General features: G+C 42.7%; 1 protein-coding gene across 2 annotated transcripts in view; it reads right to left on the reverse strand.

The window, feature by feature from the left end:
* Positions 1–25510, reverse strand: part of DNAH9 (dynein axonemal heavy chain 9) — a 314223-nt gene that overhangs the window by 52579 nt on the left and 236134 nt on the right. For both annotated transcript variants that reach the window (XM_060082642.1, XM_060082641.1), the window contains exons 52-56: positions 24644–24832; positions 10278–10513; positions 6395–6517; positions 5216–5420; positions 3359–3523 (exon numbers count right to left, since the gene is read on the reverse strand). In XM_060082642.1, coding sequence (XP_059938625.1) covers positions 3359–3523; positions 5216–5420; positions 6395–6517; positions 10278–10513; positions 24644–24832 — 918 coding nt within the window. The remainder of the gene's footprint in view (positions 1–3358; positions 3524–5215; positions 5421–6394; positions 6518–10277; positions 10514–24643; positions 24833–25510) is intronic.

The following is a 25510-nucleotide window of genomic DNA, read 5'->3' on the forward strand; positions in this document are numbered from 1 at the left end:
AAGAGGATGATAAAGAAAAATCAAGAAAGGAGAAAAAATAAACAAAAAGCATGATTAAAAGAAAGTACAAATTAAGATAGCAGAAAGAAATCCAACTATATCAGTAACGTTAGTAAATGTAAATTGGTCAAATTCAGTAGTTAAAAGACAAAGATTCTCAGGATGGAGTGGAATGGAATAAAAATCACATAATTGCTCAGATTGTGTTACCACAGGTTCATACTATTCATGCTCACCTGGGTCCTTAATGCTGTGCATTAATCTATGTCCTTAGTCAACTTTCATTCCCATCTCCCACAACAACTATTGTGAACCTTCACTCCTTTCCGCAAGCACCCTACCTCACCACCATCCCCTCATTCTAAGCAGATGACCATGACTATAACTCATGCTTTCACAAATGTATTATATAGGGACCATTCTTAATTCTGCCTTCCCTCCCACTCCCTTAATTTTCTGACCCCCCAACTCCATTGCTCACATTGACCTATGGACCATTTGTAGATACATGTTTGCCCCCTCTCCCCCATTATATTGGAATTAACTCTCCATATTTCTAAAGATAAGCTCTTCCTCAGTGACCTGAATGACATTTCCCCTGATTTCTTATGTACCCCATTGTACTAATCATTACTTCTCATTTCTGTACATTCAACTCTTCTTCTCAATGGCTCCTTTTCCTTTACAATCCATGCATCCTCCAATGTCCAGCTAGGATCTTAGTAAGCTCAGTCTCTGCCATCTTGGAGAAAAATCCTCCAAGGATGCTATGTCCTCCTTAGGTTACAATCCTTTTTCTTTCTACCATTTTATAGTCTGGCTTCTTTAAAGAGTTGTCTATACTCACTTCCCCTTTCTCAACTCCTATTTACTATCATTCTAAGGCACTCTGGCTTCTGCTACTTCATGGAAACCATTCTCCTCAAGATTACTGATAACTCCTTTTTGCAAAATACAGTGGATACATCTCAGCTGTATCTTCTTTGCGTTCTCAGCACCATTTGACACCACTGACATCCCTTCCTGAAACGCTTTCTTTCATAATTGCCTTATTTACCTGCTTTTCCTCCCATCTCCACTCTAGTCCGTGCTTTCCATCTTCTGAACTTGTCCTGAAATGTGTTCATATACTTCAGTGCTGTACTCCCAGTCTTATCACTGCACACACACCTCCCTGGTGACTTCATCCACTCCTACAGTTTCAACAATCAACTACTCGCTAAAAAGTCTCAGCACTCTATCACCAGCCAAGATCATATATCCCAAAACCCACAGGATGTTCCCATGTGCATGGCCCAGAGGCATTTCAAACTCAACATGACATAAACTAAAATCATTATTTCTTCTCACCCCCAAATCCACTTATGCTCTCTTCTCTCAGGTATTGGCACCAATACCTATCTAGATGTTTATTCCTGGAACTGAGACATTTCCTCGACAATACTTTTATCTGTATATAATCATATCCAATCAGTTAACAAGTTTTCCAATTCTATCTCCTTGAAGTGGCCCATAGCTCTCGAATTTGCCCACTTCTTTGTACCATCACTGCCAACCTTACTTCAGAATGCCATCACTTCTAATCTGAATTACTGTACCCCCTCCTGCTTTCTCTGCCTCCTGCTTCCCCAAGCTCTCCTCTGGATTGGAGCTGGAGTGATCTTCCTAAAGCACAGGTCTGATCATGTTACTCTCTTGTCTAAAGAGGGAAAAAATAACCTCTTTTAGGAACCCTAGCTCCCATCTACAGCCCACACTTCTTAGCATGGTCTGCAAAATCCTTTGTGATGGAGCCAGCCTCCCTTTCATGCCTCATCTCCAGTGACTACTTCCATCCCCTCTACACTCTCTCAATGTTCCACTCATACTACAGGGAAGCATCCTTCTACCGCTAACCCAGCATGGGCTGAGTGCGCTTCCTCTGTGTGTTCATGACTCCCCATGCTTCCTCTCCCACAGCCCTCATCAGTTTTGTAACTGCCTGTCCTTCTCCCTTAGAGAACCAGGTCCTGGAAGCCTGGGATTCTTGGCTTCCTTGTGGTACCCCCACCTTCTGCCACGGAATTTGGAATATAACAGCTTCCAACCAAGTATTGATTGGATGAATGAATGAGAAAGAGAAAGAAGACAAAAAGAAAAGAAACAATGAAAGAATAAAAGGCTGCATACAAAAAGCCTGGCACACAGCAGGTGCTCAATAATTGTTCACTGAGTTTAAAGAAAAGGATAAAGAAAGAGAGGAGGAGGTAGGGAGAAGAGACCAACATGGTCAATTCTATCTCTGACCTTCTCCCTCTGTGTGAGTTGGGCTCTGTTCCCCCATCTCTCCTGCCCAGGGCAGTGGAACTTCTACCATAACTGTTTTACAAACTCTGCATGCCCCTCTCTAGAGACTTGGAGGCCGTAGAGAACCAGCAGTAAAACTTGGTGGTCACACAGCGACTGAGGAGACAAGGCGAGGCTGGACCTTCCTCCTTTCAGTCTCTCATTCCGGCCGTAGTTGTCTGTTATCTCAGAGTGAGTAGGACCTGGTTTATCTGCCCTGTCCATCATTGCTTTTCATTTTTCCTAACTTGTCCCTACCTCGAACAAAGTCTTATTTCTCATATTTGGAGAAATCCCAATAAAGGTATTCCTTCAAAGGTGCATCATTCCTGGGCACTGTTACAGACATGCTTATCTTGCTCAGAACCAGGAACTTAATTCCTCTTCTGGTCCAAGAGCAGGACTGAGAATGTGAAAGGGCCCCTGTAGGGTCAGCAGTCTGCTGGGGAAGGGCAGACTTTTATTCCCGCAAGGGGGAATAAAAGTCTCCCGAACGTTGTGAAACAAAGGAAGGAAGCTATATGCTAAGTAGTTTTGCACGATGATACCGGTTTGTTTTGTTTTTTTTTTTTTTTTTTTGAGAGCTGAGTTTCCCTGGACGTCACTGAAGTTTTCCCATTAAAATCAGACTTGTGAGCTTTTGGCAGGCTGTGAGTTTTCTCGGGGTGCAATCATGCCTGAACCAGCCAACTTGTAAAATAGTGTGATTCCTTAGCTTCAGGGCAATTCCATGGACTCACTGAGGTATTCAGTTTGAGCGACTATTTCCTGCACAGAGCACGAGGCCCTGCACAGACGTACGTACTCGTCAAACGTCTGCGGAGTAGAGCCGTCAAGGGCATTTCCCAGGAGGTGGGGGCACTCGTAACGCAGGATGTGACGTAGTCATTTCAGGGATCCTGCCTAGTTTGACTTTCTAGGAGAAACTCAGGAAGATGGAAGAGCCACCTGTTACTCTTTTTTTCCCCTAGAAATAGGACTCAGGGAGTAGGAGGAGGGCCTCTGTCCGCCAGCCTAGGTTGCCAGGTCTTACCTTTTTCTCAACTTCCGCAGCAGTCTGCTTAGTGATCTCAAGGTTCTCCACCAAGGCCGTTTCTCCCAGGAAGTTCCCAGAGGCCGAGGAGAGGCGAGAAAGCAGGTTGTCTTCTAATGTTTTGAGGGTGATTTTGAACCCATTCTGCTGCTTCGTGAGATCTGACTGCAAATATCGCATAAGGGAAAGTCAGGTGTAGAAGCCCAGAGCATCCTGTTCTCGCGGTAGGTCTGAATAGATAAAGGGTTGTGGGCCAGAATCCCTTCCCTTAGCGAAATGGAAGCAGGATAGCAGAGTGCTCGGGACCACAAGCAGACAAAATCAGCAGGTGACCTGAACCCCAACTGTACCAGTTACTAGTCATGTGACCTTGGGCTGAGTTACCTCTTAACACGTCATAACCTCAGCTGGGTTAACCCTGGCCCTACTCGTAGGAGTGCTGTGCAAGGCTTAGCACAATGCTGGGACACAGTCTAGTCACTAAATGGAAGTTATTTCTGGGAATAGTTAGAGGGTGGGGTCAAGTTTTACTTCTCTGGAAGGTCCTGTCTATCACCACTTTGCTGGCCCCCAAGGGAAGAGCTCTCCTATAGATGACCTTAAAAAAAAAATAAACAACTAGAAATGGTTTTATACAGTTTCGACAAGATAATCACAGGAGCCCTCCTTAAGGTTGGAGTGGGGCATTGGTATCCAGGCAGATCTTACCTCCTCTCCCTTTTTGATTGTTAGGTTCTACGTCCTAAAGCACTGGGCACTCTCTTACTGTGGGTGGGTGCACATGTAACCTCAGGCAGCTGCGGTTTCTCTGCTCTTGTACAGCCTGGGATTATTGCCTTTGGATCCATGGAAAGAACACTTCTTGTTGGAGGCCCCAGCCACAGTCACCCTGGCCTATCTTCTGTTTCTTAAAAACACATGTCTCCATCTTGCTTTATAACCAGAATTCACTCTTCTCTCTGCTATGGGTGCTCTGAGCCAAAGGCTCATGCCACCTCCTCACAGAATATTTTTCTGACCTTCCCAATTTAAATTAGCCCCCTGGCACTCTAACATCCCCCTGCTCTTATAATCTAATCATGTCTAAGGAGAGGGGGAAAAGGATACTATTTGCTATGGACAAAAGTGTGCCCCCCCAAGTTCATATGTTGAAGCCCTAACTCCCCCCTCCCCCATGTGACTGTATTGGAGGTGGAGGTAATTAAGGTTAAATGAGGTCATGAGGATGGGGTCCTCATGGTGGGATTAGTGCCCTTATAAGCAGAGACATCAGAGAGCTTGCTCTCTCTGCACACACAAGGAAGAGGTCTATGAGTACATGGTGAGACAGTGGCCACCTACAAGCCAGGAAGAGAGGTCTCACCAGAAACTGGACCCGTAACTCAGACTTCCAGCTTCCAGACTGTGAGAAAATAAATGTCTGCTGTTCAAGCCACATAGTCTATGGTATTTTGTGATGGCAGCCCAAGATGACTAAGACGCTACCCTAAAGTGGCTGAATCCATTTCTACTGCCCTTGCAGGACTGAACCCCACTTAGTTCTGGACACAGACATGGAGCACGTGTGGTGAGAGGCCCAAACGTGTTCCTGTACAGCCTGTGCCAGCCCTGCTCTTGGACAGGAGTGTGGGTTCTCCCAGCTGCCTACTGCCTCCTGTTCTTCAGCCTGCTCTATCCTCTGTTTCCCAGTAGGGTATTCCAGGTGGCTGGATGGTGCTGGCGCTCCTCCGAACTCTAGCGAAACCACACTGCTCAGCTTCTGGAGGAACAGCCCCACCTATCCCAGAGTTGGGCACACGGCAAGGTCTGGTGGCAGGGCATCTCCTTCTTCCCTTCCTTGCTGGGTACTTGACGCACCTTCAGCTTCTCCAGGTCTGGCCTCTCCATGCTGACCACAGCGGCCAGCAGCTGGTCCTCCAGGCCGTCCCTGGTCACGGTGAAGTTGATCAGGGTGGCCTGAGCCTGCAGCTCGGGTTGGTAGTGAGGATTGGCCAGCTTGGTGTGAAGGATGAGCCGGAACTTGGGATTGTACTCACACTCTTTGTCTCCGATTTTAATGAACCTGGAACACAAGGGCTCATGTGAAGGTGGAGTGCCTTCCTGTGAGCTTTGGTCAGGGACAGAATCCTACACGGTTTTTTTGCAAATTCACAGCAAACAACATTGCCATACTCAGATGACTCCTCCCGAGCGTGTCTAGGTTGAGCCCTCGGGCAGGGAACAGGGGTGGAGGGTGACAGACCTTCTCCCACCGCCACCACATCTGATTTTGCGGGCACAGCTGGAAGAAGAGCCACTCACTTTGTGGTCCGTGTACATGAGTGCATTATGGAACGTTTCCAGCAGATGGCAGTAAAGCATTTGCAGGAAGGGGAACCTTCTTAGGGTTTGCACGAAGGTGATTTATAGGCTAGCAATAGGGCTTACTTTGTCTCATGGCTGATGGAGCATTACTTCTACGGGTGAAAATGGTTAATTAAGTAAATAAGCACATCCTAAGGACTTGAAAAGGTGGCTTATGGCCTGGGCAGTGGGTGAGGCTCCCTTCTGATAATTCTCACCCCCCTCCTATGTGACTGTGGCCCTTCTCCTGCCCCTCTTTTCCTCCTCTTCCTCCTCCCCCCAGACCCTTGCTGAGCCCTGATCAGCCACCAGCACCTAGAGCAACAGGGGTTCATCAAGCTGACAAAGCACTGAGCTCTCAGAACTCAGACGACTGGCTTAGATGAAATGTTCACGGTTCAAAGTCAGACTGCTTTTTCACCACCTTCCCTCTAACGCTGCTCTAGACTAGTGCACTGGGGTCGTTGGAGCAGCAAGCCAGTGAGCTGGCTGATGGAAGTTCCTCTGGAACTGCCTCTAGGGCATGAGGGCAGCTAAATGTTCCTCTTCTGGCAGAATGAAAGGTGTGCTTCAAGGGGGCTACTTGACGTGAGCTGAGGAGAGAAAGTTCTAGGAGGAGCGGGTCTGTGCACAGCTCTACCAGGGGCCGTGAACCAGCCCCTCAGAAGGGCTAGCAGTATAGCTGGGTCTCACCGTCCTTTCTTAACGCCTTCTCTCCCAAGCAGGGGTCCCAGCACAGGATCGATGGACTCCTCTAGGTTTTCAATCAGCAGCACCTCCCCAGCTTCCAGGGCACGCTCGACAGTTTGAAGGTAGCTGAGGAGACAGGTGGGTGGAGTAAGCCTGCATCAAGGGGTGGACTGGAGACAGTCAACAGGCAGCCATGGCCCTGAAGCATGGCAGTAAACTTGGAGGCACCGCTATCTGGGATGACATCAGACAGCTGGCATATTTTTCTCTATCTAAAATGATATTTATGTGATCTGAACTATTTCTTATAAAAAGGGAAAAATGACAAAATGCAAAAAAGAATATGAAAATTAACTGTCATCCTTGTGTCATTTACATTTTGGTATTGCCTGTAGATGTTTGGATATATTTTCAAGTTTATTATTACTATTTCTATTTATTTTATATTATTTATATTTTTATTTATGTCTGCATTTATATTTATGTTTATTTTTATTTGATCCATGTAGCTCATTTGTTTTATGACCTGGTTTTTGTGCATAAAATGTAAACATTTTCCCATGTCATTAAATATTCTTCTATAACAATATTTATGTGCCTGGGTATTAGACTGTATTGATACACCTTAATTTATTTAACAATCAATCACCAAAAGCTAGGCTATTTTTAATTTTTCAATATTATGTAGAGTTTAACAAGCACATAAAAAATTGATTTCCCCTAAATAGATTTATAAGTTCGATGTGATTCCAATTCACACAATAACTAACAATATAACTTTATAAACCTTGACCAAAAATCTTAAAGTTAATCTAAAAGAAAACAATGAGTGAAGCAATTATATTCCAATAAAGTTGTAAAAAAAAAAGAAAAAAGAAAAAAGAAAACAATGAGAATGTTTTTTAAAAAAAATAAATGATGATGATGAAGAATAAGAAGAGGGACTCACATTAGCTGGTAATAAAATATTTTTTATAATTTCAACAATACAGATACGTAGAAGGAAGTCTTAAAGGATATCATACACCAAAAGTTGGGAGTGTTGGGGAAAAATGATGAATTATAGGGCCTATTTATTTCTTGGGGTAACTTCCCTCTCCTTCTTTTTTTACTATGATGATATATTACTTTTGTAATGAGAAATGCCACAATAAATGTTACTAAATATAAAATGAAATAATTAAAGGCTGGTATAGTATTGTATAAATAGAAAAGAATAAAAGCTAATAAAATATTTTAATACAGAGTAAAATGTCATCTCTAATTAATCAGAGAAAGGGTGGAGAATTTAATAAACGGTATTGGAACAATGGCTAACCACTTGAAAAGTGAAAATTAGGTCTGTACCTTATATAGTACCTGAAAATATATTTCAGGTGATTGGATTTTAGTGTAAAAAGAAAACCATAAAAAACCCTAAAAAATCTTCTATATGAATATTTATATAATTTCTGGACAGGAAAAAGAATTTTCTAAACATGATTTATAGAAGAAATGTGACATATCTGATCAAAAATAAAAAGTTGTACTATGTCAGACCTCACAAAATTAAAAGGCAAATGACACCCTTGAACACTTTTCCATTCACTGATGAAGGGAGACTACACTTAACAGTCTTAACCCATACTATCTATAATGTAATATTTGTATTCAAATAATACACAACAAATCTAGAAAATCACCCAATAGAACAGTAGTCAAGGGACATGAACAGAGAATTAATTACTATATGTCAGGCACTATTTTCAGTTCTATGGATATAAGAATGAGCAAAAAGAACAAATACTTGGGTCTAAAATGCAGTTATTTGTCAATTAGAGAGGAATATTTTAGTCAAAGTTTGAAGGGAAGGCCAGGATTAGATTACCATGACTGATGACACAGATAAAACTACTTTGTGTCCTACCTTGGCATTCATTTCTCACCTACCCTCTCTGTAAGAAAGGATCGATCCGGGTATTCAACATGTGATTTAACTATTTTCTGAACATCGCATGTTTGATTTAAACAACCGTGGGTGGTCTGGACCCCTGGACAAGCATATTTGGGACATGTGGCCAGGGCAGCAAGCCTCATGCTGGTGGTTGTATGTTAAGAGTGGATAAACGTGGGCTTCTAAGTGAAGATCACCTTGGTTCCAATATTGCCTCCATTAATTTTTAAAAATTTTAACTAATTATTTTAAAATTGTGGTAGACTATTGTCTACCACAGCCCCTGCGAGCACCATTCTACTTTCTGTCTCTATGAATTTGACTACTCTAGGGACCTTATGTAAATGGAACTGTACAGTAGTTGTCCTTTTATGACTGGCTTATTTACTTGGCATATTCATCTCAAGGTTCGCCCATGCTGTAGCGTAGGACAGAATTTCCTTCCTTTTCAAGGCTGAATAATATTTCATTGTATTGATACACCACATTCTGTTTATCCATTCATCTGCTGATGGTCACTTGGATTACCTTCTACCATTTGGCTATTGTGAATAACGCTGCTTTGAACATGGGTGTGCAAATATCCATTGCCTTTAAAACTGTGTACTCCTGGGGAAATTACTTAACTTGTGTGAAACTCTATTTCCTCAAATGAGAAAATGGTACCAATAACACTAACTTCATTGGTCGTGTGGATTAAAAAGCATTTGAGGTAAAGCTCCTAACACCAAGACCAATACATATCGACCACCTAATAAGTGATCTCTGGCCCTCTCCCTCCCGCTCATTGCCCCGTCCTATTTTTCTCATGTCTCCTAGAGACACAGAACAAGAATTGAGAACTGAAACTACAAAGCTAAGTTATAACAGAGTGAATGATGCAGTGGGGGGAGAGGAGCTGAGGCCCATAAAGTGCGGTGGGTGCTGGTCAGACATTCTCCCTGTTGTTCATGTCCCTTGACGTGTGCAGTAACTCCCCCACCATGTACAGATAAAGCCACATGGCAGGTGCAAAGGGTTCTGAAGGTTCCATAACTATCTCAGCTGCTAAGCACCCCACTGCAAATGTCCCATCGTTCCTCAGGAGAGAGAGGCTTTACATTTGTTCTCTGTGGTTCTGGGGCACAGGTAGGAACAAAGGGTAGAAGAGAGCTAAGAGAGGCAGTTTTTGACTAAATGTGAGAAAGACTGTAAAACACAGAGCTGTCTGACAATGGAATAGGATGCTTGGGAAGCAGGAAGTATTCCAGGGGAGATGGGAGGGTGAACCCCTGGGCTGGTGGAGGAAGGACTCAGGAATGAGTCGGGAGGCTGATGCTTATGATTTCTAACGAGAAAGAAAAGCACATGTCATACTGAGTGAAGCAAGTTGGACAGAGAAAGACAAATATCATATGATATCGCTTATATGTGGGATCTAAAAAAATGGTACAAATGAACTTATTTACCAAACAGAAATAGAGTCACAAATGTAGAAAATAAACTTATAGTTACCAGAGGGGAAAGTGGGGAGGGACAAATTGGGAGATTGGGATTGACATGTACCCACTACTGTATATAAAATAGATAACAATAAGGACCTACAGTATAGCACAGGGAACTCTACTCAATACTCTGTAATGATCTATATGGGAAAAGAATCTTAAAAAAGGTGGAGATACGTATCCACTTTGCTGATCCACTTTGCTGTACAGCAGAAACTAACACAACATTGTAAAACCAACTGTACTCCGATAAAAATAAAGATAAAAATATGAAAAAGAAAGAAAATCAGAGACTCAGTACCCAAGCATCTCTCACCGAGACATTTCCTAAAGCGAGAGGACAAACAGGAGAAAACTCCTGGAGGAACCAGGAGGGTAGAAACAATCCACAGCGGCTTAAAACCTGCTCATCACATTTTTTCCCTCTGCATAAATGGCAAGGTGGGAACTTTTGTGCACAGCCACCTACCCCTTCTGGCCAATCTGGGTGACCCGGAGGTCCTCGCCATACTTGTTCTTGATCCATTTGATGCCTTGTAGCTGAGGGTCCACCATGAGTGGCCAGCGCTCGCAGCTGAGGAGGATGGTGGCATTCTCCGTGGACATGCGGTCTGCAGGGAGGCCCTTGTTCTGCCAGGCAGCCACGTCGGCATCATCCATCAGCATCCTCAGGGGATCTAGGTTGGGGGTCACTGGGATGGGAACCTGGTGGTGAAGAAAGGCCACACACGCTCAGAACAGAAGCATGCGCTCTCAGATGGGGGTGGGGTCTGCAGCTCACCCAAAGGACAGAACTCTTCTAAAAGCAAGACCAAAATCCCCCTGAGGAGCACTTTCCTGGCTGTGTCATTATTCCTGGAAGCAGGTTTTCTTAACGTCCTGATAGTCTTTTTTCTCTTGATGGATGAACAGCAGCAGAAATTCTGCTCATGTCATCCTCTGTTCTTCAGTATATTCACCCAAGTCAAATGTTACCATAAATCATTTGTATCTTAATCAACAGCCTCCATCGCCCTTACCCATGTTAGCAGGGTCACTTCCTGCTACATTTCTATGCTTCACAGACCAGGCCCACACCAGCCCGTACTGACCACCCTCTCCTCTCAGCATCACCACTTGCTGCTGATGCCCAGCTTGCAAAGGACTGCAAACGCTCCCCTTCCCCTTGCCATGGACAACCCCACCCCCTGGAAGGGCTGCTTGAGGACTTCTCCCCACACTGGGAGGCCCAGGAATAAACCACCAGGCCTGGGAATGTCTCCCCTTGGTCTCTGTCCCCCCTGGGAACCGTTCCTTTTCTTCTCGTTGACCTCTCTCAGCTCATTTAATTCTTCTCCAAGTAACTGTTTTCATTGGAAACACATATACTTTTTAAAAAACTGGGGTAACATTCACATTCCCTAACCATTTTAGAGTGCACAAGTCAATGGTATTTAGTACGTTCACGATGTGCAACCATCAGCTCTATCTCGTTCCAAAACATTTTCTTCACCCCAAAAGGAAGCCCCAAGTCTATCAGCAGTCACTCCCTATTCCCTGCTACCCCCAGCTCTTAGGAGTCTCTAATCTGCTTTCTGCCTATACGGATTTACCTATTCTGGATGTTTCACATAAATGGAATCATACAATACGTGACCTTTTGTGTCTGGCTGCTTTCACTTAGAATGCTTTCGAGGTCCACACATATGCCCTTTAACCTCTCCATCTTTCTCTTCTCTGCAGTTTGTCTTCCCAGTTATCTCAGGAAAACCTCTCCAGACTACCTCCTTTCCCTTTTATTACACCTGCTAAGGGTACGAATGGCCAGTGCTATATGTTCGAGCAAACCTCAAAAGGGAAACCAGCCACTGGAGGTTCTTATCCTGGGATCAGAAATGTATTTCAATAGAATTGTTTTCCTTTGTAATCATATGCATTCTACTTTATGCACTAAAAAACATTACTGTGAGAAGGATTCCATAGGTGTTACCAGACTGCCAAAGGGGTCTGTGGCATAAAAATGCTTAAGTATCTTAAGATGGGTCACAAATCACACCTTGGTAAATTTAAGAAAATTGAAATCGTATCAAGTATCTTTTCTGACCACAATGCTATGAGACTAGATTAAATTACAGGAAAAATACTGTAAAAAATACAAACACATGGAGGCTAAACAATATGCTACTAAATAACCAAGAGATCATTGAAGAAATCAAAGAGGAAATCAAAAAATGCCTGGAAACAAATGACAATGAAAACACGATGACCCAAAACCTATGGGATGCAGCAAAAAAGCAGTCCTAAGAGGGAAGTTTATAGCAATATAATCCTACCTCGAGAAATAAGAAACATCTCAAATAAACAACCTGACCTTACACCTAAAGCAATTAGAGAAAGAAGACGCAAAAAACCCCAAAGTTAGCAGAAGGAAAGAAATCATAAAGATCAGATCAGAAATAAATGAAAAAGAAATGAAGGAAACAATAGCTAAGATCAATAAAACTAAAAGCTGGTTCTTTGAGAAGATAAACAAAATTGATAAAAATACTAGCCAGATTCAGCAAGAAAGAAAGAGAGAAGACTCAAATCAATAGAATTAGAAATGAAAAAGGAGAAGTAACAACTGACACTGCAGAAATACAAAGGATCATGAGAGATTACTACAAGTAAGTATATGCCAATAAAATGGACAACCTGGAAGAAATGGACAAATTCTTAGAAAGGCATAACCTCCCAAGACTGAACCAGGAAGAAATAGAAAATATAAACAGACCAGTCACAAGCACTAAAATTGAAACTGTGATTAAAAATCTTCCAACAAGGACTTCCGGGTAAGATGGCGGAAGAGTAAGACGCGGAGATCACCTTCCTCCCCACGGATACACCAGAAATACAGCTACACGTGGAACAACTCCTACAGAACACCTACTGAACGCTGGCAGAAGACCCCAGACCTCCCAAAAGGCAAGAAACTCCCCACATACCTGGGTAGGGCAAAGCGGAGAGATTCCCGCACAGAGGAGCGGTGCCAAGCGGCACTCACCAGCCCGAGAGGCTTGTCTGCTCCCCCGCCGGGGCGGGCGGTGCTGGAGCTGAGGCTCGGGCTTCGGTCAGAGCGCAGCGAGAGGACTGGGGCTGGCGGCGAGAACTCAGCCTGAAGGGGGCTAATGTGCCACAGCTAGCCGGGAGGGAATCCGGGAAAACACTGGAGCTGCCGAAGAGGCAGGAGACTTTTTCTTCCCTCTTGGTTTCCTGGTGCGCGAGGAGAGGGGATTAAGAGTGCCACGTAAAGGAGCTCCAGAGACGGGCGCGAGTCGCGGCTGAAAGCACGGAGCCCAGAGATGGGCGTGGGACGCTGGGGCTGCTGCTGCCGCCGCCAAGAAGCCTGTGTGCGAGCTCAGGTCACTGTCCACACCGCCCTTCTGGGAGACTGTGCAGCCTGCCACTGCTGGGGTCCTGGGATCCAGGAGCGGCTTCCCTGGGAGAACGCACGGCGCACCTCGGGCTGCTGCAACGTCACGCCGACCTCTGCCGCTGCAGGCTCGCCCCGCACTCCGTGCCCCTCCCTCCCGCCCGGCCTGAGTGAGCCAGAGTCCCCGAAGAGGCTGCTCCTTTAACCCTGTCCTGTCTGAGCGAAGAACAGACGCCCTCCAGCGACCTACACGCAGAGGCGGGGCCAAATCCAAAGCTGAGACCGAGGAGCTGTGAGAACAAAGAAGAGAAAGGGAAACCTCTCCCAGCAGCCTCAGAAGCAGCGGATTAAAGCTCCACAATCAACTTGATGTACCCTGCATCTGTGGAATACAGAAATAGACAACAAATCATCCCAAATTGAGGAGCCAGGAGTCAGTGCTGTGCCTCTGAGGTGGGAGAGCGAACTTCAGGACACTGGTCCACAAGAGACCTCCCAGCTCCACATAATATCAAACGGCGAAAATCTTCCAGAGATCTCCATCTCAACACCAGCACCCAGCTTCACTCAACGACCAGCAAGCTACAGTGCTGGACACCCTATGCCAAACAACTAGCAAGACAGGAACACAACGCCACCCATTAGCAGAGAGGCTGCCTCAAATCATAAAAAGTCCGCAAACACCCCAAAACACACCACCAGACGTGGACCTGCCCACCAGAAAGACAAGATCCAGCCTCATCCACCAGAACACAGGCAGTAGTGCCCTCCACCAAGAAGCCTACACAACCCACTAAACCAACCTTAGCCACTGGGGACAGACACCAAAAACAACGGGAACTACGAACCTGCAGCCTGCAAAGAGGAGACCCCAAACACAGTAACATAAGCAAAATGAGAAGACAGAAAAACACACAGCAGGAGAAGGAGCAAGATAAAAACCCACCAGACCTAACAAATGAAGAGGTAATAGGCAGTCTATCTGAAAAAGAATTCAGAATAATGATGGTAAAGATGATCCAAAATCTTGGAAATAGAATAGACAAAATGCAAGAAACAGTTAACAAGGACCTAGAAGAACTAAAGACGAATCAAGCATCGATTAAAAACACAATACATGAAATAAAAAATACTCTAGATGGGATCAATAGCAGAATAACTGAGGCAGAAGAACGGATAAGTGAGGTGGAAGATAAAATAGTGGAAATAACTGCTGCACAGCAAAATAAAGAAAAAAGAATGAAAAGAACAGAGGACAGTCTCAGAGACCTCTGGGACAACATTAAACGCACCAACATTCGAATTATAGGGGTTCCAGAAGAAGAAGAGAAAAAGAAAGGGACTGAGAAAATATTTGAAGAGATTATAGTTGAAAACTTCCCTAATATGGGAAAGGAAATAGTTAATCAAGTCCAGGAGGCACAGAGAGTCCCATACAGAATAAATCCAAGGAGAAATACACCAAGACACATATTAATCAAACTGTCAAAAATTAAACACAAAGAAATCATATTAAAAGCAGCAAGGGAAAAAAAACAAATAACACACAAGGAAATCCCCATCAGGATAACAGCTGATCTCTCAGCAGAAACTCTACAAGCCAGAAGGGAGTGGCAGGACATAATTAAAGTGATGAAGGAGAAAAACCTGCAACCAAGATTACTCTACCCAGCAAGGATCTCATTCAGATTTGATGGAGAAATTAAAACGTTTACGGACAAGCAAAAGCTGAGAGAGTTCAGCACCACCAAACCAGCTTTACAACAAATGCTAAAGGAACTTCTCTAGGCAAGAAACACAAGAGAAGGAAAAGACCTACAATAACGAACCCAAAACAATTAAGAAAATGGGAATAGGAACATACATATCAATAATTACCTTAAATGTAAATGGACTAAATGCTCCCACCAAAAGACACAGACTGGCTGAATGGATACAAAAACAAGACCCATATATATGCTGTCTACAAGAGACCCACTTCAGACCTAGAGACACATACAGACTGAAAGTAAGGGGATGGAAAAAGATATTCCATGCAAATGGAAACCAAAAGAAAGCTGGAGTAGCAATTCTCATATCAGACAAAATAGACTTTAAAATAAAGACTACTAGAAGAGACAAAGAAGGACACTACATAATGATCAAGGGATCAATCCAAGAAGAAGATATAACAATTGTAAATATTTATGCACCAAACATAGGAGCACCTCAATACATAAGGGAAATATTAACAGCCATAAAAGGAGAAATCGACAGTAACACAATCATAGTAGGGGACTTTAACACCCCACTTTCACCAATGGACAGGTCATCCAAAATGAAAATAAATAAGGAAACACAAGCTTTAAATGATACATTAAACAAGATGGACTTAATTGATATTTATAGGACATTTCATCCAAAAACAACAGAATACACATTTTTCTCAAGTGCTCATGGAACATTCTCCAGGATAGATCATATCTTGGGTCACAAATCAAGCCTTGGTAAATTTAAGAAAATTGAAATTGTATCAAGTATCTTTTCCGACCACAATGCTATGAGACTAGATATCAATTACAGGAAAAGAGCTGTAAAACATACAAACACATGGAGGCTAAACAATACACTACTTAATAACGAAGTGATCACTGAAGAAATCAAAGAGGAAATTAAAAAATACCTAGAAACAAATGACAATGGAGACACGACGACCCAAAACCTATGGGATGCAGCAAAAGCAGTTCTAAGAGGGAAGTTTATGGCAATACAATCCCACCTTAAGAAACAGGAAACATCTCGAATAAACAACCTAACCTTGCACCTAAAGCAATTAGAGAAAGAAGAACAAAAACATCCCAAAGTTAGCAGAAGGAAAGAAATCATAAAAATCAGATCAGAAATAAATGAAAAAGAAATGAAGGAAACGATAGCAAAGATCAATAAAACTAAAAGCTGGTTCTTTGAGAAGATAAACAAAATTGATAAACCATTAGCCAGACTCATCAAGAAAAAAAGGGAGAAGACTCAAATCAATAGAATTAGAAATGAAAAAGGAGAAGTAACAACTGACACTGCAGAAATACAAAAGATCATGAGAGATTACTATAAGCAACTCTATGCCAATAAAATGGATAATCTGGAAGAAATGGACAAATTCTTAGAAATGCACAACCTACCAAGACTGAATCAGGAAGAAATAGAAAATATGAACAGACCAATCACAAGCACTGAAATTGAAACTGTGATCAAAAATCTTCCAACAAACAAAAGCCCAGGACCAGATGGCTTCACAGGCGAATTCTATCAAGCATTTAGAGAAGAGCTAACACCTATCCTTCTCAAACTCTTCCAAAATATAGCAGAGGGAGGAACACTCCCAAACTCATTCTACGAGGCCACCATCACCTTGATACCAAAACCAGACAAGGATGTCACAAAGAAAGAAAACTACAGGCCAATATCACTGATGAACATAGATGCAAAAATCCTCAACAAAATACTAGCAAACAGAATCCAACAGCACATTAAAAGGATCATACACCATGATCAAGTGGGGTTTATTCCAGGAATGCAAGGATTCTTCAATATACGCAAATCAATCAACGTGATACACCATATTAACAAACTGAAGGAGAAAAACCATATGATCATCTCAATAGATGCAGAGAAAGCTTTTGACAAAATTCAACACCCATTTATGATAAAAACCCTGCAGAAAGTAGGCATAGAGGGAACTTTCCTCAACATAATAAAGGCCATATATGACAAACCCACAGCCAGCATCGTCCTCAATGGTGAAAAATTGAAACCATTTCCACTAAGATCAGGAACAAGACAAGGTTGCCCACTCTCACCACTCTTATTCAACATAGTTTTGGAAGTTTTAGCCACAGCAATCAGAGAAGAAAAGGAAATAAAAGGAATCCAAATGGGAAAAGAAGAAGTAAAGCTGTCACTGTTTGCAGATGACATGATACTACTATACATAGAGAATCCTAAAGATGCCACCAGAAAACTACTAGAGTTAATCAATGAATTTGGTAAAGTTGCAGGATACAAAATTAATGCACAGAAATCTCTGGCATTCCTATATACTAATGATGAAAAATCTGAAAGTGAAATCAAGGAAACACTCCCATTTACCATTGCAACAAAAAGAATAAAATATCTAGGAATAAACCTACCTAAGGAGACAAAAGACCTGTATGCAGAAAATTATAAGACACTGATGAAAGAAATTAAAGATGATACAAATAGATGGAGAGATGTACCATGTTCTTGGATTGGAAGAATCAACATTGTGAAAATGACTCTACTACCCAAAGCAATATACAGATTCAATGCAATCCCTATCAAACTACCAATGGCATTTTTCACAGAACTAGAACAAAAAATTTCACAATTTGTATGGAAACACAAAAGACCCCGAATAGCCAAAGCAATCTTGAGAACGAAAAATGGAGCTGGAGGAATCAGGCTCCCTGACTTCAGACTATACTACAAGGCTACAGTAATCAAGACAGTATGGTACTGGCACAAAAACAGAAAGATAGATCAATGGAACAGGATAGAAAGCCCAGAGATAAACCCACGGACATATGGTCACCTAATCTTTGATAAAGGAGGCAGGAATGTACAGTGGAGAAAGGACAGTCTCTTCAATAAGTGGTGCTGGGAAAACTGGACAGGGACATGTAAAAGTATGAGATTAGATCACTCCCTAACACCATACACAAAAATTAGCTCAAAATGGATTAAAGACCTAAATGTAAGGCCAGACACTATCAAACTCCTAGAGGAAAACATAGGCAGAACACTCTATGACATAAATCACAGCAAGATCCTTTTTGACCCACCTCCTAGAGAAATGGAAATAAAGACAAAAATAAACACATGAGGGGCTTCCCTGGTGGCGCAGTGGTTGAGAGTCCGCCTGCCGATGCAGGGGACATGGGTTCGTGCCCCGGTCCGGGAAGATCCCACGTGCCGCGGAGCGGCTGGGCCCGTGAGCCATGGCTGCTGAGCCTGCGCGTCCGGAGCCTGTGCTCCGCAACGGGAGAGGCCACAGCGGTGAGAGGCCCGCGTACCGTAAAAAAAATAAAAAAAAAAAAAAAAAAAAAAAAAATAAACACATGGGACCTAATGAAACTTAAAAGCTTTTGCACAGCAAAGGAAACCATAAACAAGACCAAAAGACAACCCTCAGAATGGGAGAAAATATTTGCAAATGAAGCAACTGACAAAGGATTAATCTCCAAAATTTATAAGCAGCTCATGCAGCTCAATAGCAAAAAAACAAACAACCCAATCCAAAAATGGGCAGAAGACCTAAATAGACATTTCTCCACAGAAGATATACAGACAGCCAACAAACACATGAAAGGATGCTCAACATCTTTACTCATTAGAGAAATGCAAATCAAAACTACAATGAGATATCATCTCACACCAGTCAGAATGGCCATCATCAAAAAATCTAGAAACAATAAATGCTGGAGAGGGTGTGGAGAAAAGGGAACACTCTTGCACTGCTGGTGGGAATGTGAATTGGTACAGCTGCTATGGAGAACAGTATGGAGCTTCCTTAAAAAACTAAAAATAGGGCCTCCCTGGTGGCGCAAGTGGTTGAGAGTCCGCCTGCCGATGCAGGGGATACGGGTTCGTGCCCCGGTCTGGGAGGATCCCATATGCCGCGGAGCGGCTGGGCCCGTGAGCCGTGGCCGCTGAGCCTGCGCGTCCGGAGCCTGCGCGTCCGGAGCCTGTGCTCCGCAACGGGGGAGGCCACAGCAGTGAGAGGCCCGCATACCGCAAAAAAAAAAAAAAAAAAAAAAAAAAAAAAAAACTAAAAAAAACTAAAAATAGAGCTACCATATGACCCAGCAATCCCACTACTAGGCATATACCCTGAGAAAACCATAATTCAAAAAGAGACATGTACCAAAATGTTCATTGCAGCTCTATTCACAATAGCCCGGAGATGGAAACAACCTAAGTGTCCATCATTGGATGAATGGATAAAGAAGATGTGGCACATATATACAATGGAATATTACTCAGCCATAAAAAGAAACGAAACTGAGCTATTTGTACTGAGGTGGATAGACCTAGAGTCTGTCATACAGAGTGAAGTAAGTCAGAAAGAGAAAGACAAATACCGTATGCTGACACATATATATGGAATTTAAGAAAAAAAAAATGTCATCAAGAACATAGGAGTAAGACAGGAATAAAGACACAGACCTACTAGAGCATGGACTTGAGGATATGGGGAAGGGGAAGGGTAAGCTGTGACAAAGTGAAAGAGCGGCATGGACATATATACACTACCAAACATAAGGTAGATAGCTAGTGGGAAGCAGCCGCATAGCACAGGGAGATCAGCTCGGTTCTTTGTGACTGCCTGGAGGGGTGGGATAGGGAGGGTGGGAGGGAGACGCAAAAGGGAGGGGATATGGGAACATATGTATATGTATAACTGATTAAATTTGTAAAATAAAAAAAAAAACTGAGAAAATATACCAAAGTGAGATTTAAAAAAATAAAATAAAATAAAATGATAAATTTCCCTCTAAGCACTGAAAAAAAAAAAAAAATCTTCCAACAAAAGCCCAGGACCAAATGGATTCATAGGCGAATTCTATCATACATTTAGAGAAGAGCTAACATCTATCCTTCTCAAACTCTTCCAAAATATAGCAGAGGGAGGAACACTCCCAAACTCATTCTACGAGGCCACCATCACCCTGATATCAAAACTGGACAAAGAGGTCACACAAAAAAGAAAACTACAGACCATTATCACTGATGAACATAGATACAAAAATCCTCAACAAAATACCAGCAAACAGAATCCAACAGCATACTAAAAGGATCATACACCATGATAAAGTGGGGTTTATCCCAGAAATGCAAGGATTCTTCAATATATGCAAATCAATCAATGTGATAAACCATATTAACAAATTAAAGGAGAAAAACCATATGATCATCTCAATAGATGCAGAAAAAGCTTTTGACAAAATTCAACACCCATTTATGATAAAAACTCTCCAGAAAGTAGGCATAGAAGGAATTTACTTCAACATAATAAAGGCCATATATGACAAACCCACAGCCAACATTGTTCTCAATGGTGAAAAACTGAAACCATTTCCACTAAGATCAGGAACAAGACAAGGTTGCCCACTCTCACCACTATTATTCAACATAGTTTTGGAAGTTTTAGCCACAGCAATCAGAGAAGAAAAGGAAATAAAAGGAATCCAAATGGGAAAAGAAGAAGTAAAGCTGTCACTGTTTGCAGATGACATGATACTATACATAGAGAATCCTAAAGATGCTACCAGAAAACTACTAGAGCTAATCAATGAATTTGGTAAAGTAGCAGGATACAAAATTAATGCACAGAAATCTCTGGCATTTCTATACACTAATGATGAAAAATCTGAAAGAGAAATTAAGGAAACACTCCCATTTACCATTGCAACAACAACAACAAAAAATACCCAGGAATAAACCTACCTAAGGAGACAAAAGACCTGTATGCAGAAAACTATAAGACACTGATGAAAGAAATTAAAGATGATACAAACAGATGGAGAGATATACCATGTTCTTGGATTGGAAGAATCAGTATTGTGAAAATGACTATACTATCAAAAGCAATCTACAGATTCAATGCAATCCCTATCAAACTACCAATGGCATTTTTCACAGAACTAGAACAAAAAATTTCACAGTTTGTATGGAAACACAAAAGAACCTGAATAGTCAAAGCAATCTGGAGAAAGAAAAATGGAGCTGAAGGAATCAGGTTCCCTGACTTCAGACTATACTACAAAGCTACAGTAATCAAGGCAGTATGGTAGTGGCACAAAAACAGAAATATAGATCAATGGAACAGCATAGAAAGCCTAGAGATAAACCCATGCACCTATGGTCACCTTATCTTTGACAAAGGAGGCAAGAATATACAATGGAGAAAAGACAGCCTCTTCAATAAGTGGTGCTGGGAAAACTGGACAGCTACATGTAAAAGAATGAAATTAGAACACTTCCTAACACCATACACAAAAATAAACTCAAAATGGATTAAAGACCTAAATGTAAGGCCAGACACTATAAAACTCTTAGAGGAAAACATAGGCAGAACACTCTATGACATAAATCACAGCAAGATCCTTTTTGACCCACCTCCTAGAGAAATGGAAATAAAAACAAAAATAAACAAATGGGACCTAATGAAGCTTAAAAACTTTTGGACAGCAAAGGAAACCATAAACAAGATGGAAAAACAACCCTCAGAATGGGAGAAAATATTTGCAGATGAAACAACTGACAAAGGATTAATCTCCAAAATATACAGGTAGCTCATGTAGCTCAATATCAAAAAAACAAACAACCCAATCCAAAACTGGGCAAAAGATCTAAACAGACATTTCTCCAAAGAAGATATACAGATTGCCAGCAAACACATGAAAGAATGCTCAACATTACTAATATTTAGAGAAATGCAAGTCAAAACTACAATGAGGTATCACCTCACACCAGTCAGAATGGCCATTATCAAAAAATCTACAAACAGTAAATGCTGGAGAGGGTGTGGAGAAAAGGGGACCCTCTTGCACTGTTGGTGGGAATGTAAATTGATACAGCCACTATGGAGAACAGTATGGAGGTTCCTTAAAAAACTAAAAATAGGGCTTCCCTGGTGGCACAGTGGTTGAGAGTCCACCTGCTGATGCAGGGGACACGGGTTCATGTCCCAGTCTGGGAAGATCCCACATGCCGTGGAGCAGCTGGGCCAGTGAGCCATGGCCGCTGAGCCTGTGCGTCCGGAGCCTGTGCCCCACAACGGGAGAGGCCACAACAGTGAGAGGCCCGTGTACTGCAAAAAAACAAAACAAAACAAAACAAAACCTAAAAATAGAACTACCATATGACCCAGAAATCCCACTACTGGGCATATACCCTAAGAAAACCATAATTCAAAAAGAGTCATGTACCACAATGTTCATTGTAGCTCTTATTTACAATAGCCAGGACATGGAAGCAACCTAAGTGTCCATCAACAGATGAATGGATAAAGAAGATGTGGCACATATATACAATGGAATATTACTCAGCCACAAAAAGAAATGAAATTGAGTTATTTGTAGTGAGGTGGATGGACCTAGAGTCTGTCATACAGAGTGAAGTAAGTCAGAAAGAGAAAAACAAATACCATATGCTAATATATATATATGGAATCTAAAGGAAAAAAATGGTATGAAGAACCTAGGGGCAGGACAGGAAAAAGATGCAAATGTAGAGATTGGACTTGAAGACACGGGGAGGGTGGAGGGTAAGCTGGGACGAAGTGAGAGAGTGGCATGGACTTATATATACTACCAAAATCGATAGCTAGTGGGAAGCAGCTACACAGCACAGGGAGATTAGCTCGGTGCTTTGTGACCACCTAGAGGGGTGGGATAGGGAGGGTGGGAGCGAGACGCAAGAGGGAGGAGATATGGGGATATATGTACATGTATAGCTGATTCACTTTGTTATACAGTAGAAACTAACATACCATTGTAAAGCAATTATACACCAATAAAGATGTTAAAAAAATTAAAAATAGAACTACTAAATGATCCAGGAATTCTACTTCTGGATATATATCTGAAGGAAATGAAATCACTATCTCAAAGAGATATCTGCACCTCATGTTTGTTGCAGAATTATCCACAATAGCCAAGCTATGGAAACAACCTAAGTGTCTCTCAACGAATTAATGGATAAAGAATCATGGTGTGCATATATATATATATATGACATATGAATCATATATATATGTACGTATATATGTGAATGACACATATACCACGGAATATTATTGAGCCATGAGAAAGAAGGAAATCCTGCCATTTGCAACAACATGGATGGACCTTGAGGGCATTATCCTAAGAGAAATAAGTCAGAAAGAGAAAGACAAATATTGTATGATCTCACTTATATGTGGAATCTAAAAAAGCCAAACTCACAGAAACAGAGTGTAGAATGGTAGTTGCCAGGGGCTGGGGGTGGGGGAAATGGGGAGATGTTGGTCAAAGTGTGCAAACTTTCATTATAAGAAAAGTTCTGGGATTCTAATGTACAGCATGGTGATTATAGTTAATACTGTATTGTACACTTGAAAGTCTCTAAGAGAGTAGATCTTAAATGTTCTCATCACAAAAAAGAAATCGTATTGTGTGAGGTGATGGAAGTATTAACTAAGCTACTGTGGTAATCATTTCACAATATATGTGCGTCAAATCAACACATCGTACATCTTAAACTTACACAATGTTACATGTCAATTATATCTCAATAAAGCAGAAAAAAATTATTAAAAAAAATTCTTAAGAGCCGCAAACAAAGCCAGAAAAACCCTTGCTGGGCGGCCACTGGGCTCCTCGTCTTCATTCGCTCAGCTAATGATCGTCCTTTCAAAAATTTCCTTTTCCACAAGTGTTCAAGGAGAATAAATAACAGCTTTATCTTTTGTTTATTTCCCAATGCTGTAACAGTTTTTAAACCACTGTTCAGCAAATCATCAGGTGAATGAGATTTTTTGAGCTGATCTGTTAAGCCAACCACCACTAGACAGTATGGGCTTTGTGTTCCAAGGAAACACCTACAAATGAATTCTAGAATATAACCATTACTGTACGTGGTGAACTTTCTGTGCTGACTCTCACGGCAGCTGCTTTTTATGACTCTCATCTCATCCACTGGACTATGTTCTGCCAACATCCTGGTCTTGAGTGTCTTCTGTACCTCCTGCCAGTGGCATGTAGGGCAGGCTGAAGACTCAGTGAATATTTGTGCATTGAGGACTGTGAGTGCTGTGAAAGTGTCAAGATGTAACACAACCTGAACCCTCTTCAGTTGGGAACTAGCATTTCCCCATTTCATCATGTCAGCGTAGAGGGAGGAGTTGGGAGTAAAGTCCTCCCGCTCACACTGAGAACTGAGTACACATGACCAAAGTAGATAAGCTGCTTTCATAAAGGGTGTCTGTGGGTCACAGACACAGACGGGGGAGCTTTGGGGCCCGGTAACAAGGTGCGGTGCAGCACAAGAGCAGGAAGGCTGGAGGGAGATACAGGATGCGTTTGGGGCCTCTCGGGTTTTGTAGTTTTGAGGAGGGTCAGGAGATAGCCTGGGGGCGGTGGACCGGAGTTCCCATGCAGACCCAGGAAGAGGAGAGGCGCCGTGCTCAGGTGGCCTGGAGGGCAGTGGAGGACAGTGCAGGGCAGTGTGGAAGGGCATGGGTGCACAGGTCTCCCTCCTGGGTCTCAGCGGTCACTAGGGGATACTCAGGCGGTCGTGGGGGGAAGAACGCAAGGAGGGACTCAGAGGTTTGGGTTATTACTGTCACATGAGTTCCCTGGTCCCCACAGGCTGGTGGTGTCAGGACAGATGCGGTCTGGACTTACCTGCAGCTGGCTCAGGTAGGGTCTCCAGGTCCCATCCATGAGGCTCTGCCGGTATTTCTTTGTAAAGAAGCCCAGGTACGAAATGAAAGCCGCAGTAAGTAAAATGTCTCCACATAATTTCCTTTCCTGTTGTTTGAAGTTCTGCACAGCTTCTGTCCACCTCACGTTTTCAGAGGCCAGTCCTCCCACCTATCATTTCAAAGAGCAGAGAGGGGAGAAGACACGTCATACCACAGGCTACAGAGCCACGATTCAGCCACAGAGAATGCATGGCACACGCTTCACAGCCGGAGACTCAGGACATCATTTATGTGGCCCTTCTGATCAATGGGGGGGGGGCGGTTTGTACCGGCTGCAGCGAACACTGCAGTCAACGAGCCCCTGTTCTCTGCTCTGCGTTACGTGGGCTGTGGAGAGACAGGTCCTGAATGCAGCCTTCCAGGCTCTGCCCTTGAGAGGTGTGGAGATGAATACGCCCACCTAGAAGGGCCGTGAAGAGGATTTAGTGTGACCATGTGTGTTCATCACTTGGTACCGTGTCTGGTCCTCAAAACGTAGCAGAAAATCATGTACCTCTCTCTTCTCCTCCAAATGCTGGAGATGTGAAAATAAATAAAATCAATTACACTATAAATAATTCACAGTGGGTGGGGAGATTAGCGTAGTAATTAAGACACGGAGTCAGATGCACTGGAACAAGGGTGTGTGCAAAGCACCAAGACTGCAGAGCAGGGTGCGACTCTGCGGGGCCCACGTTGGGGGGCGCCCTCTCCCAGAGGATAGACACTGTCTACAGAGGACTGTGAGGTGGGCTGTTCAGTGAAGCTCGGCTTCTGTGCTATGACTGATCCCTTTTTCTTCCTGGAA

The sequence above is a fragment of the Mesoplodon densirostris genome, chromosome 18, assembly GCF_025265405.1.
Source record: "Mesoplodon densirostris isolate mMesDen1 chromosome 18, mMesDen1 primary haplotype, whole genome shotgun sequence".
Taxonomy (NCBI): Eukaryota; Metazoa; Chordata; class Mammalia; order Artiodactyla; family Ziphiidae; genus Mesoplodon; species Mesoplodon densirostris.